This window comes from Cyphellophora europaea (assembly GCF_000365145.1).
Source record: "Cyphellophora europaea CBS 101466 unplaced genomic scaffold supercont1.5, whole genome shotgun sequence".
In the NCBI taxonomy this organism is placed as follows: Eukaryota; Fungi; Ascomycota; class Eurotiomycetes; order Chaetothyriales; family Cyphellophoraceae; genus Cyphellophora; species Cyphellophora europaea.
The window spans coordinates 2198812-2212266 of NW_008481811.1; the positions used below are offsets into that span (position 1 = coordinate 2198812).

The 13455-nt window shown below is 54.6% G+C and overlaps 4 protein-coding genes across 4 annotated transcripts; 1 reads left to right on the plus strand and 3 right to left on the minus strand.

Moving 5' to 3' along the window:
- Positions 1-1435: 1435 nt before the first annotated feature.
- On the plus strand, positions 1436-2047 carry HMPREF1541_06130 (uncharacterized protein; the record flags this gene model as incomplete). The annotated part of the gene is made up of 1 exon (XM_008720467.1): positions 1436-2047. One exon carries the CDS (start codon positions 1436-1438, stop codon positions 2045-2047), a length of 612 nt encoding a protein of 203 aa, XP_008718689.1.
- Positions 2048-3777: 1730 nt separating this feature from the next.
- On the minus strand, positions 3778-5451 carry HMPREF1541_06131 (uncharacterized protein; the record flags this gene model as incomplete). Its single annotated transcript, XM_008720468.1, has 1 exon — positions 3778-5451. One exon carries the CDS (start codon positions 5449-5451, stop codon positions 3778-3780), a length of 1674 nt encoding a protein of 557 aa, XP_008718690.1.
- Positions 5452-7091: 1640 nt separating this feature from the next.
- On the minus strand, positions 7092-8185 carry HMPREF1541_06132 (uncharacterized protein; the record flags this gene model as incomplete). The annotated part of the gene is made up of 6 exons (XM_008720469.1): positions 7092-7585; positions 7640-7697; positions 7744-7798; positions 7850-7952; positions 7999-8059; positions 8111-8185. The coding sequence occupies 6 exons, from the start codon at positions 8183-8185 to the stop codon at positions 7092-7094; spliced, it is 846 nt and encodes a 281-aa protein (XP_008718691.1).
- A 1219-nt stretch (positions 8186-9404) lies between these two features.
- HMPREF1541_06133 (uncharacterized protein) lies at positions 9405-12698 on the minus strand (the record flags this gene model as incomplete). Its single annotated transcript, XM_008720470.1, has 2 exons — positions 9405-12562; positions 12632-12698. 2 exons carry the CDS (start codon positions 12696-12698, stop codon positions 9405-9407), a joined length of 3225 nt encoding a protein of 1074 aa, XP_008718692.1.
- Between the last annotated feature and the right edge of the window lie 757 nt (positions 12699-13455).

The window sequence follows — 13455 nt, forward strand, 5'->3', positions numbered from 1 at the left end:
TGACTGTTTGTGGGACAAGGCATCCACGACAGATAGCTCGGACAGGCCACATTGCAAATCAATCGCCAGGTATTGAGTCGTCATCTGTCAAGTACAGGACACGTCTCGCCGGGGGAAACAGGCAGCACGGTTACTCCACAGGCAGTCATTCGCAGTCAGAAATGGTAGCTGCAGGTCCTCTTATCGCCCGGCAGATGTTCGTGCAAGCTGGATCGGGTTTGCATGAACTGGCTTATGACTGCAGCTGTCATGCGCGCCCACGATCTGAGTCAAAAAGCATGACACGCAGGAGGATCCAGGAACGGGAGGGGAGGACGGTGGTTCGTTGGACAGATGTGTCATCCTGGGCCCGGTGGGTAAGGCTGATTTCGAGAGGTGTTGGAGCAGTTGGATCTGGTAGAGCAGCAAAGAATGCCAAGCCGGTGAAGCAACTAAGCCGTCTTCGAGTTAGGTCCGGCAAAGTCAGCCTATCGTGTTTCACCATAACCCAGCAAGCGGGTCCACCCCACACGGTAGAATGCGCAGCAGCTCTGAGGCTGAGCGTCCCAAAACACCAAGCCATTGACGATTGTGGCCCTCGCTCACAATGGAGGTATGGTTTCTCCGTCTCGTGCTTTGTGTTTAGTGTTTTGTGTTGGAACAACCCTGCGGTCACGAGCTGGCCGGCCGTAATATTGCTAATTCCGTATTGGCGCTCATGATGTCTGATGAGCCGCGGGGCATGTCTGAGGCCGCGCCAATGAAGCATCGAGGGAAAGGACAAACAGTCATTTCTCGAGACCCTCATGCAAGGCTTTGGTGCAAAGAAGTGTAGGTACTTTCAAAGCACCTGCCAGGCCCTGCAGCAGGAACTTTTGCTGCCTGCACTGCCACTAATTCTTTCGGGATTTGGTCGTGCCCGAAGCAGTTAGGCCGAGAGTTGCACAGGCAGAGATTGGCCTGTAAACTGCAGGTGGAGTCTGGCATGGGCCGCCCGTCTCCACTTGGTGGTTCGCGCCTGCCTGGTCGAGGTTTCTGCCTACTCAGGCCACACTCAGATGTGCATTGGTCAAGTTGGGGCGTTGCTATATCAAAGCCTTCCTCCTCAGACCAATCCTGCTTTCCTCTCCCTTCCATTCCATCCAACCACAAGTACATCAACGTTGCCCAACTTCATAGTATACCAGGCAAACTGCTCCTGTTGCCTTCGGCCACTACCATTCACTGCCTGTACCTGACCACCAACCAATACCTCAAGGTGTCTTCCCACGGGCGCACCACAACCTACTACTACTATCCCAAAGCACATGTGCTAGATCCTTCAAGGCAACATTACGAGTGCATCACGGTTACTCGCGACTCACCGAGTCCGCCGCCAGTTGCTACCCCACCGTTGACGCACTGCTCAACGCCCAATTCATCTCAACCGCCCACACCACAACCCAAACCAGCCACCATGGCCCGCACAGTCACATTTGAACAGCCTCAGGCCCGCGGGTCCCGCCGCCTGAGGGAAGATGAGCGCGCAGTCTGCAACTCATGGAGCAAGCATGCCGCCAAGTGCTCCCACTGCCGCTATCCCGTCGACGTATGGAGGAAAGGTGGCAAGCTATGTGACCGAGGCCGCATGTACGCCATCGACGTCGCCCAGTACATCTACTCCAAGGGCGGCCGCCCGTACAGCGTCATTGACAAGGCCGCGTACGGACAACGCAACGAAATCGAAATGCCCACCGAATACGCCGCGGTCCGGGAGTTGGTGAGAGCATTCGACAAGGGCTTGACCCTCGCCTCCAAGTCCAAACCCGTCATATCTCAAGACCGCGATTACTATGTCCAGTCTCGCGACTACGCCCCTCTTGAAATCGAAATTACTCCCTACTCGAGGCGAGAGCGAGAACGGTATCATGACGACAACCGCCGCAAAACAGTCCACTTCTCCGACAACTCATACCACGGGAGCCACTACCACGCCGACGAGCTAGCCCGACGGGAGCGGAGGAGATATGAGGCCGAGCCAATCATCATCCTGGCCGAACCTCGACGAACCAGCCGATACAACCGGTAACTTGGATCGGTCAGGAGTTTGGCATGTTTTCACGGCTGTATGAACATATTATGATACCCCAATGATGCAACAAAATTGCAACCAGTGCAATTGAGAAGACCAAAAAAAAAGGAAGAGCTTGGTAGTGAATGGTCCGGCAAGAATGTCTTGACCAATTGGCAGCCCGACTCGAAGCAGTTCACATGCCGGCGAGGATTTTATCAACACAAGGTGTCCGCTTGCCTCACATTCAGTGATCGGAGGTGGCGGGGAGGATATTATGAAATTTGGTATTCTGAGGAGGGATGTAGCAATACTGTACCTTGTTATCTACATACCAATGTATTAGGATTTACTCCTACACAAAGTCTTCTTCCTCTCTCTTTTACATTTGTGGTATTTGCTGCCTGCGATCGCTCATTCACTGCCTGTGACTGCCCCTCACAACGGCCGCCTCGTTGCCTGTATCGATAATGAAACACTGGGGAGCCCTCAGCAACCCCGCAACAACCACGACGCAACTCATCGACGAACAACACCGTGAGCTTCACAGTCGTGATTCAACAGTCATTTCGACTCACAAAGCTGCGTGACTCAACAGCACAAACGACCGTTGCCAAAATCCCCCAACCGACTCGTATCGTCACCTCGCATGCAGCGAGCATACTCCACCCTGCCTAGCTGCGTCTCGTTTGAGGACTAGACAGAAGTTCCCATCGGCCCTCCGCTTAAGTCCAGCAGCTAGCCCTTGGACCAAAATACCTGCAGCTTCAGCTCAGGCCCATCCTCTACCCGTAAGTCCTTCGCCCCCACCCATGCCACAGGACCTAAACCCGGAACTACGGCCTCGGCCACGACCGCGGTGGCCGCGCACAGTGTGGATGTGGATAAGCCTCCACTTCCCTTCCTGCACTGGCACCGGCACAGGTACTGGACTCGTCGTTCCAGTGAAGTAGCTCTGCTGACGCAAGGAATTTTGGAATTGGGGACATTTGTGCGTCAGGCCCGCTCCCACCTTGTCCCGAGAACTCCAGGCGGACTTCCAAAGGTCCCCCCTATCGAGCCCCTCTCTGCTTCGGCCCCGTCGCACGCGCCTCTGCGCACGACACACGCGTGTGTGGCGTGCGGCTCGCTTTCTCCCGCCTGCGCGCTCTAGCCCTTCCAACGCATAAGCAGGCGGCGTTCGTGGCGGGCACATGCTCTGCGCGTGTTGCGTGCGTGCCTCTATGCGAGGGGCAACACCTGTTTGCTTCGCCAAATTCGGCCGCATGTCGGGCGTTCCCTACAGCACCGCCATCGTCAGTGTCCCTGGATGTCACGTGGCCAGGCTCCCTCTTTGCCCCCAGCCGACGCTGTGGTGGAGGGTTGACTCAGAAAGAGGGGCGGGGGCCGTTTTGACAATTCTAGCCCAAGTTGCTCCCAGGTACTGTTCCTTATGCACTAAATACCGACCCAGTATTTGCAGCGTGCTCTCGTGCTTGCCGCTTTCGGAGATGGCAGCAGATTATAGGACTGAATGACGCCTTGGCCCCCTGGTAGTACTTGCCCGCAAGTATACGTCCAGCGTTCTCTTACAGGCCTGTACTGCCCGGTGTCGGGTCAGTCAGCATACTTGAGACTACAGGGGCGGCGTTATGTTCGGCCTTGCGCGTACTCCCGGCTGTCTACATATCGCAGCGCGGGCCGGTTTACGATGGGAGGAACTGCAGAATGACTTTTCGGCGACCAAAGGTAACCTCGACGCCAGGTGATCAAACAAGTTCTATGATGTACGTTCCATATGCAAACTGTAAGTAGTCATCTTCCACAGGCTTGCTAATACCGCCAGAGCCGCCATACCAATACTTGGCCTGCAGCAACTCACCCTCGTCCACACTAACATGACCCACCCGCACATATTGTCCTGGACGCTGATGCGTCTTCTCCAGTATCAACCCTCTCATCGGCCAGCCCTGCGGTGCCTGTAGTGATGTAGGACCTCGAAAGATCATGACATACCTCGAGTCATGCTCGCTATAGCGGTATGCCTCTGTGCGATGTCCGTCCTTCGTCCACAACACGTCGACTGGCGGTTCTCCGGATACTCGCCCGAGCAGCGCTCCTTGGAGTGTCAGCTTGCCGCCCTTTATAGCGCCGAAGATACCACCCCCTACCCCTTGCCAATCCGTCTCGATGGCCACCACTTCGATGCGCCATGTCGGATCTTCATCGCTGGCATCATCGTCGAAGGCGAATTTCCCGCGGTGGCGTAATGGAGACCATGATGGCAATTCGGGGAATACTTGATGCCGCCGCACATCAGAGTCAACATTCACGTCGCTTCTCCACGTGAGCTGCCGGCATCGGTTTCGCCAGCAGCTCCACAGCCCAGCCACATAACTGATGGTTGGGTTATTCGTGACGCGATAGAAATTTCTAGCCAGGGCTGACAACGCGACCAAGCGATCCCCGTTGTAGCTGACTCTGGTAGGGCCGTACAGCCGTAAGACTTCTTGCCATGCAGATATCTGTTCACCGATGCTCGTTTGCCAGCCACGAGCCTGAGTCTGGTTACTGAGATTCGCCTCCAGCCGCACCCAATTTTGTGGCAATCGCGGCATTCGCACACAGTGGGCATCATAACACCGGACCTCTTTGAAGAAGTCATCGGATGAGGTTGTGGAGGTTTTCTGTGTGTTGCAATACCAATAGACGTCCGCCTTGCAAAATGACAGCACCCTGGCGCTGAGTAGACACTCCTGAAGTACCCACCCTCGGCTGTTCAAGGGATCCTGGATACCCACGCCCTTCAGCTCGCGGTCCAGAAACGCCACAAAATGCTCTTCCGGTCCAGAGATGCCGAACCTGTCCCGGCCACCTAGAGAACGTCGCGGGAACTCTGCGGGCTGGTACATAAAGGCAGAGTTGTCGTCGAGGAACAAACCATCCCGGCCATCGAAACCGCCCGTGGCGGCAATATTGAACAACCCGCGTCGATATATCGTGTCCATCTTGGCGACTTCTCGCTTCCTGTCCAACGGGTCGTTCTGGATGATACACAGCGCGTCGATCCAGAGGTAGGTGAAACCCAAGTCGAGGACGACGCGCGCCGCATCTTTGAAGGTGCGTGCGTGCGGATGGTCCAGAGCCGCGTTGGAGATGCCACGATGCGAGAATTCATCGAGCGTCTCCGTTCGAAGTGTCAAGCCGGAGGGATGTCGTCCTGGCTCAGAGGAACCCCAGCAATGGCTCAGCGTTATGTAAGGGCTGTCGAGCATGTCGACATCGACCTCGACGAGCCGCAGAGACAACTGCTGGTGCAATCCATCCTCGCTGCTTGATTCTCCACCGCCAGCATCCTCGGTCGAACAAGCTGTGACTTTGAGGAGTCTCCTTGGCCCCATGTAAGTCTCCAGACTAGGCTTGGTACTCGACTTTGACCACATTCTGCACGCGTCGTGTGTCTCCTGGCAAGTCCGAAGGGAGTCTTTAATTGTCTTCATCGTCGCACTGTTCCAATTCCTGGTTGCTCGGCTGTAGTGAGCTGTCACCGCTGACTGGCCTGCATCATCGCCCCCAGTCAGCTTGACTGTACTGTAGAGCTATCATCGCTTTCAAACCTGGACCTCCCCTCCCCCATCATCCCACCCAAAGAAGGACACCAGATCCCACCACGAATCCAAAAAAAGAAAACTTACCTCGTAAGCACATATACATATCCCGCCCCACCCCAACCCCCCCATCCAGCCGCGCACGAGGCTGCACCCCTCCCCGCGACACAAAGAACGGCAGCCTCAGCCGACAATACGTCAGTCCCTCCTCGTCCCCGTCCTCCGTATCCAAGCCATGCACCCTCTGCTCCTCCGCATTCCACAGCCGACACAACCCACACCGCCCCGCCAAATGCAGCGCATCCGGCTGCCCCATCAACAAATAAGGCAGTCTCTGCATCTCAAAGCGCACGACCACCCGGCCCCGGCCGTCGCTCTCCTCCGGCGGCGCATCGTTGTGGTGCTGGATGCGCAGGTACGGGTCCGCAAGCGTCACGGCCGCCAGCTTGGCGCAGTGGCACTGATCTGACCTGCCCCCAGTGCCTGTAGCGGGCGGCGGGAGGTGGAGCGTGAGTGTGGTGCGCCGCTGCCCGTGATCAAGTTCAATTGTCATGTCAGCAGGCTCGGGCTCGTCGTCGTCGCGCCATTGCTGGATGAGGCGCGCCAGCCAGGCCTCGAAGGGCAGCGAGACGCCGGAGATGGACAGGGGGACGGCTGCCTCCATCGGTCAGCGGAGCGTCATTCTCCCGTCTAAGGCAGGGGTCTCGGTGTGTGCTCGAGAAAAAGGTCTTATGCGATAGCTGATGGGGGGGAAGTTGGGGTTCCCTAACACAAGGTCGCGCGCGGAGAGGGTTCTGGCCTTGCTTGATGCGCGCCAAGGGTGGGGTCAATGGTACAGATGGTGCCAGCTTCGCTGTCAGAGGAGCTATCACGGTGTCGTTAAACTTGTCGAGCTTTTATAGAGAGCTGTAGACTGTGTCCAGTCTGCTCGCCCGATGCAGCTACAGCGCATGTCTAGACATCTGTCTGCCCACACCATTGCCCTCAAACAGTCTGTCCATATGTCTGCTGTGTGTTCCAGTAGTTTGTCCGTCCGTCATCCAATTCTCCTGGGCTATATCGTTTAGCGACTTGATGGCTTCACGGATCTGGTTCGGGCACTCGATGGTGAAGCCCATCCAATCCATACTAGTAGTGTCTGTAATGATCGAAAGATACTACGATGGCGGTGGAAGCGCTTAGAGCTAGTAAAGAGTACGCGTTATGCTTGACTGATATTACATTAGTGATAGACTATTAGTACTGAGATATGTTCATCTGATTAGCCAAAATCCTGTTCAATGATCCAATCCTTCTGAAGCCGATTTAGACGTTCTCCTTAGCTTCGGCCTTTCGCGCAGCTCTCTCGGAAGCAGGGATTATTAGATGACTGCAATTACATGTCAGTCTCAAGTAGTGAAGACGTCTGCAAAAGATCACTTACCTCAAGTCCCCAACAGGCAAGATAAGAAGATCCACAGAGGCAGTAAGCTGCACTAGGAGTTTGTTAGCTTTCCAGACAGGGGCAAAGAATGAGACGAGATGCTACCAAATAGCAGATACCACCCCAGCAGCGCCACAACAAAGAACCCAGCTCCGCCAACCTTCAACAGCGTCAAACAGTACCCAAATCTGCCCTGCGCATTCCACCAGAATGCGGCAGCAAAAGCACCGAAGGAAGGCACTAGTACCAAGAAGATGGTAAAGAAGATTATGTTGGTTCGGATCGAGCAGATCAAGTAGATCAAACAAAGCAGGCCCATGAAGCAAAGGAAAAAGCCGAATCCAGCCTGGAAAACGGGGCTTTCGGCGCCTGAGCCACTGGTTTCGCCCGCCGTGGCGTAGCTAGTGAAAGCGTCGAACTGCTCGGTGAGTGTGGCGCCGTAAGTGCCCCAGAAGCCGGCGAAGGAGCAGAAAACGACAAAGGAGAAAGTGTTACCGAAGAGGAATTCAAGAAAGCCGCCGAGAAGCATGAGGACGACACCGAAGACTGGTCAATAAGGTTAGTAGTCTACTGAGAGCGATCGACGAGGGATGAACTCACACCAATAAGTGCCGTTGACTGACGCGCCGTAGTATTCGGCGCCAGAGCCTCTCCAGCCCTGACTCAGTTAACGAGTGTGTTGGGAATGGTGCGAGGAAACGTACCACGAGCTGGCAGGAGGCGGATGAGATTGGTAGAAGGAATCCAACGAGAGCCACACTGAATATTTCAGTTCCACGCACTCACTTTTGGGCCTGGCTCAATACATACGGAGTGGGATTGGCGAACCGTTTGCGTGCGTCGCCGACTTGGTTTGCTTGCGGCGGCGAGAGGTAGAGCTTCTCAAACAGCTCACCGGATATTGACATGGTTCCTGCAGTAGTCAGTAATGGACAAGGGGGCAAGGGCGTGCAACTGACTTGCTATCTTCTCCATGGTCTCAATGTGCGAAGGGTGGGTGGTCAAGCCATAGTCAGAATTCTAGGGGCACATGTAAGTATCGCGAACTGAACAGGTGTTGCAGCTACTCACATTGCTCTCACGGTGGAGAGCTTGACCATTCGGTGTCTCCTCCTTCGTGCTATCGGCGAAATCTCTGTTCTCCATTATGAACTGCAAGAAGTGTCACTGCTGTTCAGGCAGTAGTATTCGTGACTGGGGAGCAGGAGTGGCAGAGAAGCGGCGATGATGGCCTGCTGGGGGGGGGGGGGGAGGCTGCTGCCTTGGGTGTTCTTGAAATTCCATCGACTCCCTTTACCCGAGGGTCAACTGTTGTTCGGGCCTCCCATTTCCCCATGTCTAGATCGTCGCTAACCCACACTTCACGATTCTGAGATAGATCTCTCGTACCTTTAGACTTCACAAAACCTGGGGCAGTCTGACGTGAGAAGTTTATCGAATCCGGAGTGTCCGGTGCGCACACCAAGTTAGTAAAGCAGCAGCATTGGATCGTATGTGTCAGTAGGCTCTTGATTCCTACTTGCAAGAGATGGGCAGTAGCAGTAGTCCAGGTATCACTGATACCTCGCAGGCAGTAGAACGGGGGTGTTCATTTAAGCTCAGGCGTAGTTAGCAATTCTGTCAGCGATTGAAGCGCTCCTTCGAGCCCGCGCTCAATTAAAGCTGAGTCGACAGCGATACCTCAGAGAATGTGCTTTGTCCATGACGATACTATACTTCGTAATTCAGCGAGCGGGGCACACATTTCCGAGTGACATCCTGAATCGTAGATTGAATGATTAAGGCCATAGACTCGTCAGCACTCTATTACCCCACAAAGGAAGTACTCCAGAGAGCAGGGTCTCGAAGAACTGCTCGAGCAATTGCGGAGACTTATTAATCTATCCAAAGTAGAAAGTATTTGCATCGCCAATGGCGACAAAGTGGCAGCGAATTGGGGATATCACTTCCAACTATGCACTGCGGGAAAAGGCTCCAGATGACCTGATCAGCATCAGGACTACATCAAATCCGAAGTTTCAGACAGACCGCTACGCAGCAACTTGGTGTATTGTTGTACGAGAGTATGCCAATTAGTTCGCGGCTCTATGTTAGATGCACTGAAAATCATACTATCGGACTGATGGCCTGGCTGATGTCGGTTTTTGTTGTCTTTGACGATGGAAGTCTTCGCGGTGTGCAAAACTTACATGGTACTTCGGAACATGTTTCCAACAGCCTTCGCTACAGCCTCCGTTGCAGTTTGGAGAGGTCGAGAGTAGCGGCACGTGTGCCACGATTCAGATAATGTGTTTCGCAGACGGGCTCTATGAGAAGTAAACGGTTATATTGTAGAAGAATAAAGTCCGCTCGAAGAACTAGAGAATCACCAATGCCTCTCCACCACTCTTCCATCCACCTCCTTCTCCACCACCCATCGGGACTCCTCCGCCAAAGAACTCCTCGTCCAACCCGCGTAGTACAGATTGCGCCCCTCCTTGACCGCACGATTCCGCTCCTTCCCTCCTAAGCACTCCATTCCTTCCATCTCCGCCCTAACGCCATTTCCCTCATTACACAGCATCAACGCCACTCCAGCCAGAGTATCTGGTTCTCGCGGCATTTGCATCTTCTCATTCGTGACGCGCCAAAAGAACAGGCTCACCAATGTGACAATCATCGTACCCAAAATCGCCATGGATGAGTAGACACTGGCCAGAAACGCCTTGTAAACCTGGCTGCGATTGAACGGCACTCCAGCAATCATGATGATGAGTGCATCACTCAAGATTGCCACAAACGCGACCAGCGCGTAGAACCATTCGCCCCTTGCCAGCGCGCCCGGTAGACTTGTGACGGGCGTGCCATTCAAATTCACAAGCACCGTGACCTGCGGACTGGCGCGTCGGGCGCTGAGCCTCCGATACGGCGTTAACACGCGCACTTCGCGCTCCAGAGTCTTCCAGTGGAGGCTGGTCAGCACAGCGAGCGTGGTCAACAACAGGCGTGGGCCGGCATCGCCTCGGTTGAAAAAGCGATTGAACGCATCGTCCGCACTGGCTAAGAAGTAGCCCAACACCAAACCGAGCATTGCGCAGATCCAGAGCAGAAACAGCGCGTCGCGGAGCATGCGCTTGGTGTGATGTGCGCGTGCGCTGCTCGTGGTAGGGGCGTGGCGGTTGTACGGATTTGCGATAGTGCCGTACTTTGTCGAGGGGGAAAGAAGTGGGGAGTCATCCTTGAGAATCCCGTAGTGGTGAGCTCCAGCAGGTGTCTGGTGATAGTCCAAGCGGAAACGCTGGCCAGAGAGGCAATGCGTAATGGTGGTGTCAGTGGCGTTAGGATCGAGCGCGCGTAGCTCCTCGAGAGTCTCAGGGTGGGTGAGTAGCGCAGCCAGAGATGCGATACTGGACGGATTGGAGAAGACACCGGACTTGCGGCGGTGGTTGACGACGATCAGGATGAGGATCATGACTGCAATGACAGATAGCAGTGCTTGTAATGCGCGACCATAGCTTTGGTCAATGAGCCACATGGGTGAGCATGGTTGGTGATTGCCGTCAGGTAGATTGCACCAGTCAGTGGCTTGTACCTTCATCGTCGCGGTAGCGATCGGAGAGAGCGCCGCCATGAACGCGTAGATGATGATGACAAACATTAAGACCCATTGACCTTTGAACATGGAACGGAAGGACTTCCACGAGAGCCACGTAGAAAGATAGTTCGCGAGTAGCGACTCCTCTGCCGAGGCACCATCGGGTCGGTGTAGTTGATAGAAGGGTTCCATCATCTTGGTGTTGCAAAATACCACTGCCCAGACCTCTTTGATGAAGACGGCTATAAATACAGACAGGTAACTAGCGTAAAAGTAATCCCAGTCGTCAAATGTGTCGCTCAGCTGTCGATCTGAGGATGACACAGAAGGCAGCACGTCAGGCTTTGATGTGCTGGTAGCCTTCCCGCTGGTAGTGGTGGTCTGATCAGCTGGTAACGCGACAACAGTGACGTACTGCGCTCCATCGGTGGGCATCGAGGTTGCATAAACAACATACGATTTCGAGCCCTGAACAATGGTTGATACCGGGATGCGACCGTCAGCGTTGGAAGTAGGCTTTGGCCTTGCGTAAATGATGAGCGCCTCTGAGCCCTGGATGACAGTCGAGACCGGAACGAGTCCGTTGGTATTGGGAGTCGACTCTGAACCTAGAGTGACGGTCGCGACTTGAACGAGCCCGCTAGCGTCGGCTGTACGCTGTGGTTGGGCATAGACGATGAATGATTCAGAACCCTGGACAATGGTGGAAACCGGAATGAGGCCGTTGATGTCAGCGGGCGTCTGTTCGGCTTGTATAATTTGCGCTCCAGGGTTGTCTCCATCGACCACAGTCACTGCACCATCAGCCAAAGTGACCACAGATGGTGGTTTGATCATCGCGTAATCATCTGAAGGTGCTGCTCCAACGCCTCCACCCTCGTCGGACCCTGTAACATGTGGAGCTGCGACAGTCAAATAGCCACCACCATCGGTAGTGGCGGATACAGTGAGATAGGTGTAATCCGAAGTTGGAGGCGCTGGCCCAGGTGTACCTAGTGGATTCGAGTCGGGGGCGTCGACGCCAACGGTTGGTGTGATATAGCCTCCACGTATTGTTGCGCTAGAGCGGGTTGTGTCTGGATTGGCCGGAGCTGCTGGTGCAACCGGTGCTGGAGTTCTGATGTCAATGTACTTCGTCTTCGTTCGGGTTACGGTTACTGCAACACATCCACCGTCATCTGTTTCCTCTGGAAGTAAGCCAACGATATCACCTTGTGCGTCTTCGCCTGCAACCACTACTGTTGATGTCTGTGTCGATTGCCCGTCCGCGACACCGACGGTTCTGTACGCAGTGACTTCAGTGGTCGCAGTGGCAGTGACTGTGCAGTCACTTGCATCACCGCCATCGTCGTCACCATTATCGTCGCCCGTGGGATCGTCGGTAGGGGTAGCTATCTTCACATAGCTCTGTGATGTGACAGTCATGGTCTTGGTTATGCATGACGATCCAGAACCTTGTGGAGTATCTCCAGCGTCCACTGATACCGGACTTGTGCCATCCTCGGCGTAGTACTCGACAACCGTCTGAGTGACATAGCAGGGTGTTGGGGTCGACTCCGAGGTTTCAGAGGCCACGTAAGCTTCTTTGACCGTTGTTGCTGTGGGCGGCTGGGTTGTCGAGGACGCGACATCTTCTGGATTCTCTGCCGCAATGTACGCCACGCTTGTTATGGCTGCTTCTGTTGTTGTCGATGGCTTGGTAGGTGTGACATATGCAATTGCAGCAGTAGTAGCTGCAGACGTTTGTCGTACGACCAAATGTGCTGAGGTTGGCTTTACTTTGGCTTGGGCTGCGACGAGATCGACAACAGAACCTAATCTGAAGGCCGCCTCGATGGCTCCTATGCATCCGAGCACGAAAATAAGGACTCCGGCCAGGAAGACAGTCTTTGTCGAGACGGGCGTGTAGTATTTGCGAACGGATTCATTCTGCTTGACTGATTGAGAGGCTTGTTCGAGGTATATCAGTATTCTCAGCCTGATCAATCAAGGTGGGGCTCGAGGCGGGAGAAACTCACAAAGGCGCCTCACAGCTACAACAGGGCTTTTTGTAGCTTTAAACAACCACTTGAGAGGTCGAGGCATTGTCAACTGGCAAGTTGGTATCCATCAGCGGTCTCAGAATTGTGAAGATAGCAGGCTGGGACGTGTGTTGGCAATATGGTTTTGGGGTCGTTGGCCCAAGATATGGGAGCCGGTCTGCAGCCTCTTCCAATAGGGCTGGCATGGCGTCTGCAGTGCTCGTGTACCGGCCTTGACCTGCACGGCTGAGTTGTGCAACGAAGGTATTGGGCGGTGGGATCCGGCGGCTGAGCCATCATACGAGTCCAGGCTTTCTTCAATGCATCGCCCCCACGTTTACCGTTGCTGATTGGCCAGTCCTGCATCTGCGTCTGCTCGCTACACGAGTCTCTCGGTTGTCGACAGCTTGTTCCAAGAGGGCTTGGATGAAGCGAATAAATTTTTGTATTGCATGAAAGAAAGCTTCTTAGAGCCGTACACATATGTTACACGGTGCTAAGATTAGCGAGACGTCGAGGCAGTGTTTGCCGTGTCGTCGATCCCAAACCCAACCCCTCGTGGCAGTGGGTCTGGAGACGGTTTTGATTGGTCGATTTGTTGCTGTCGCCCGCTGCATCTTGCCTGCAAGACTCGTATTCGACCGGTCGCTCTTTGACATTTGACGACGATAAAACGAGGTTTTTCTGGCGTGATGCTGGAGGATTGAGATCGGTTGGCCTTGAAGGAAGCTATTCTGCACTCCTCTTGGCAGTCACGTGCGTCCTCGAATGCTCCTTCCGTGAGAGCTCGTCTGCCTTGCGAGCTTCGGTCCTCGGCCCGC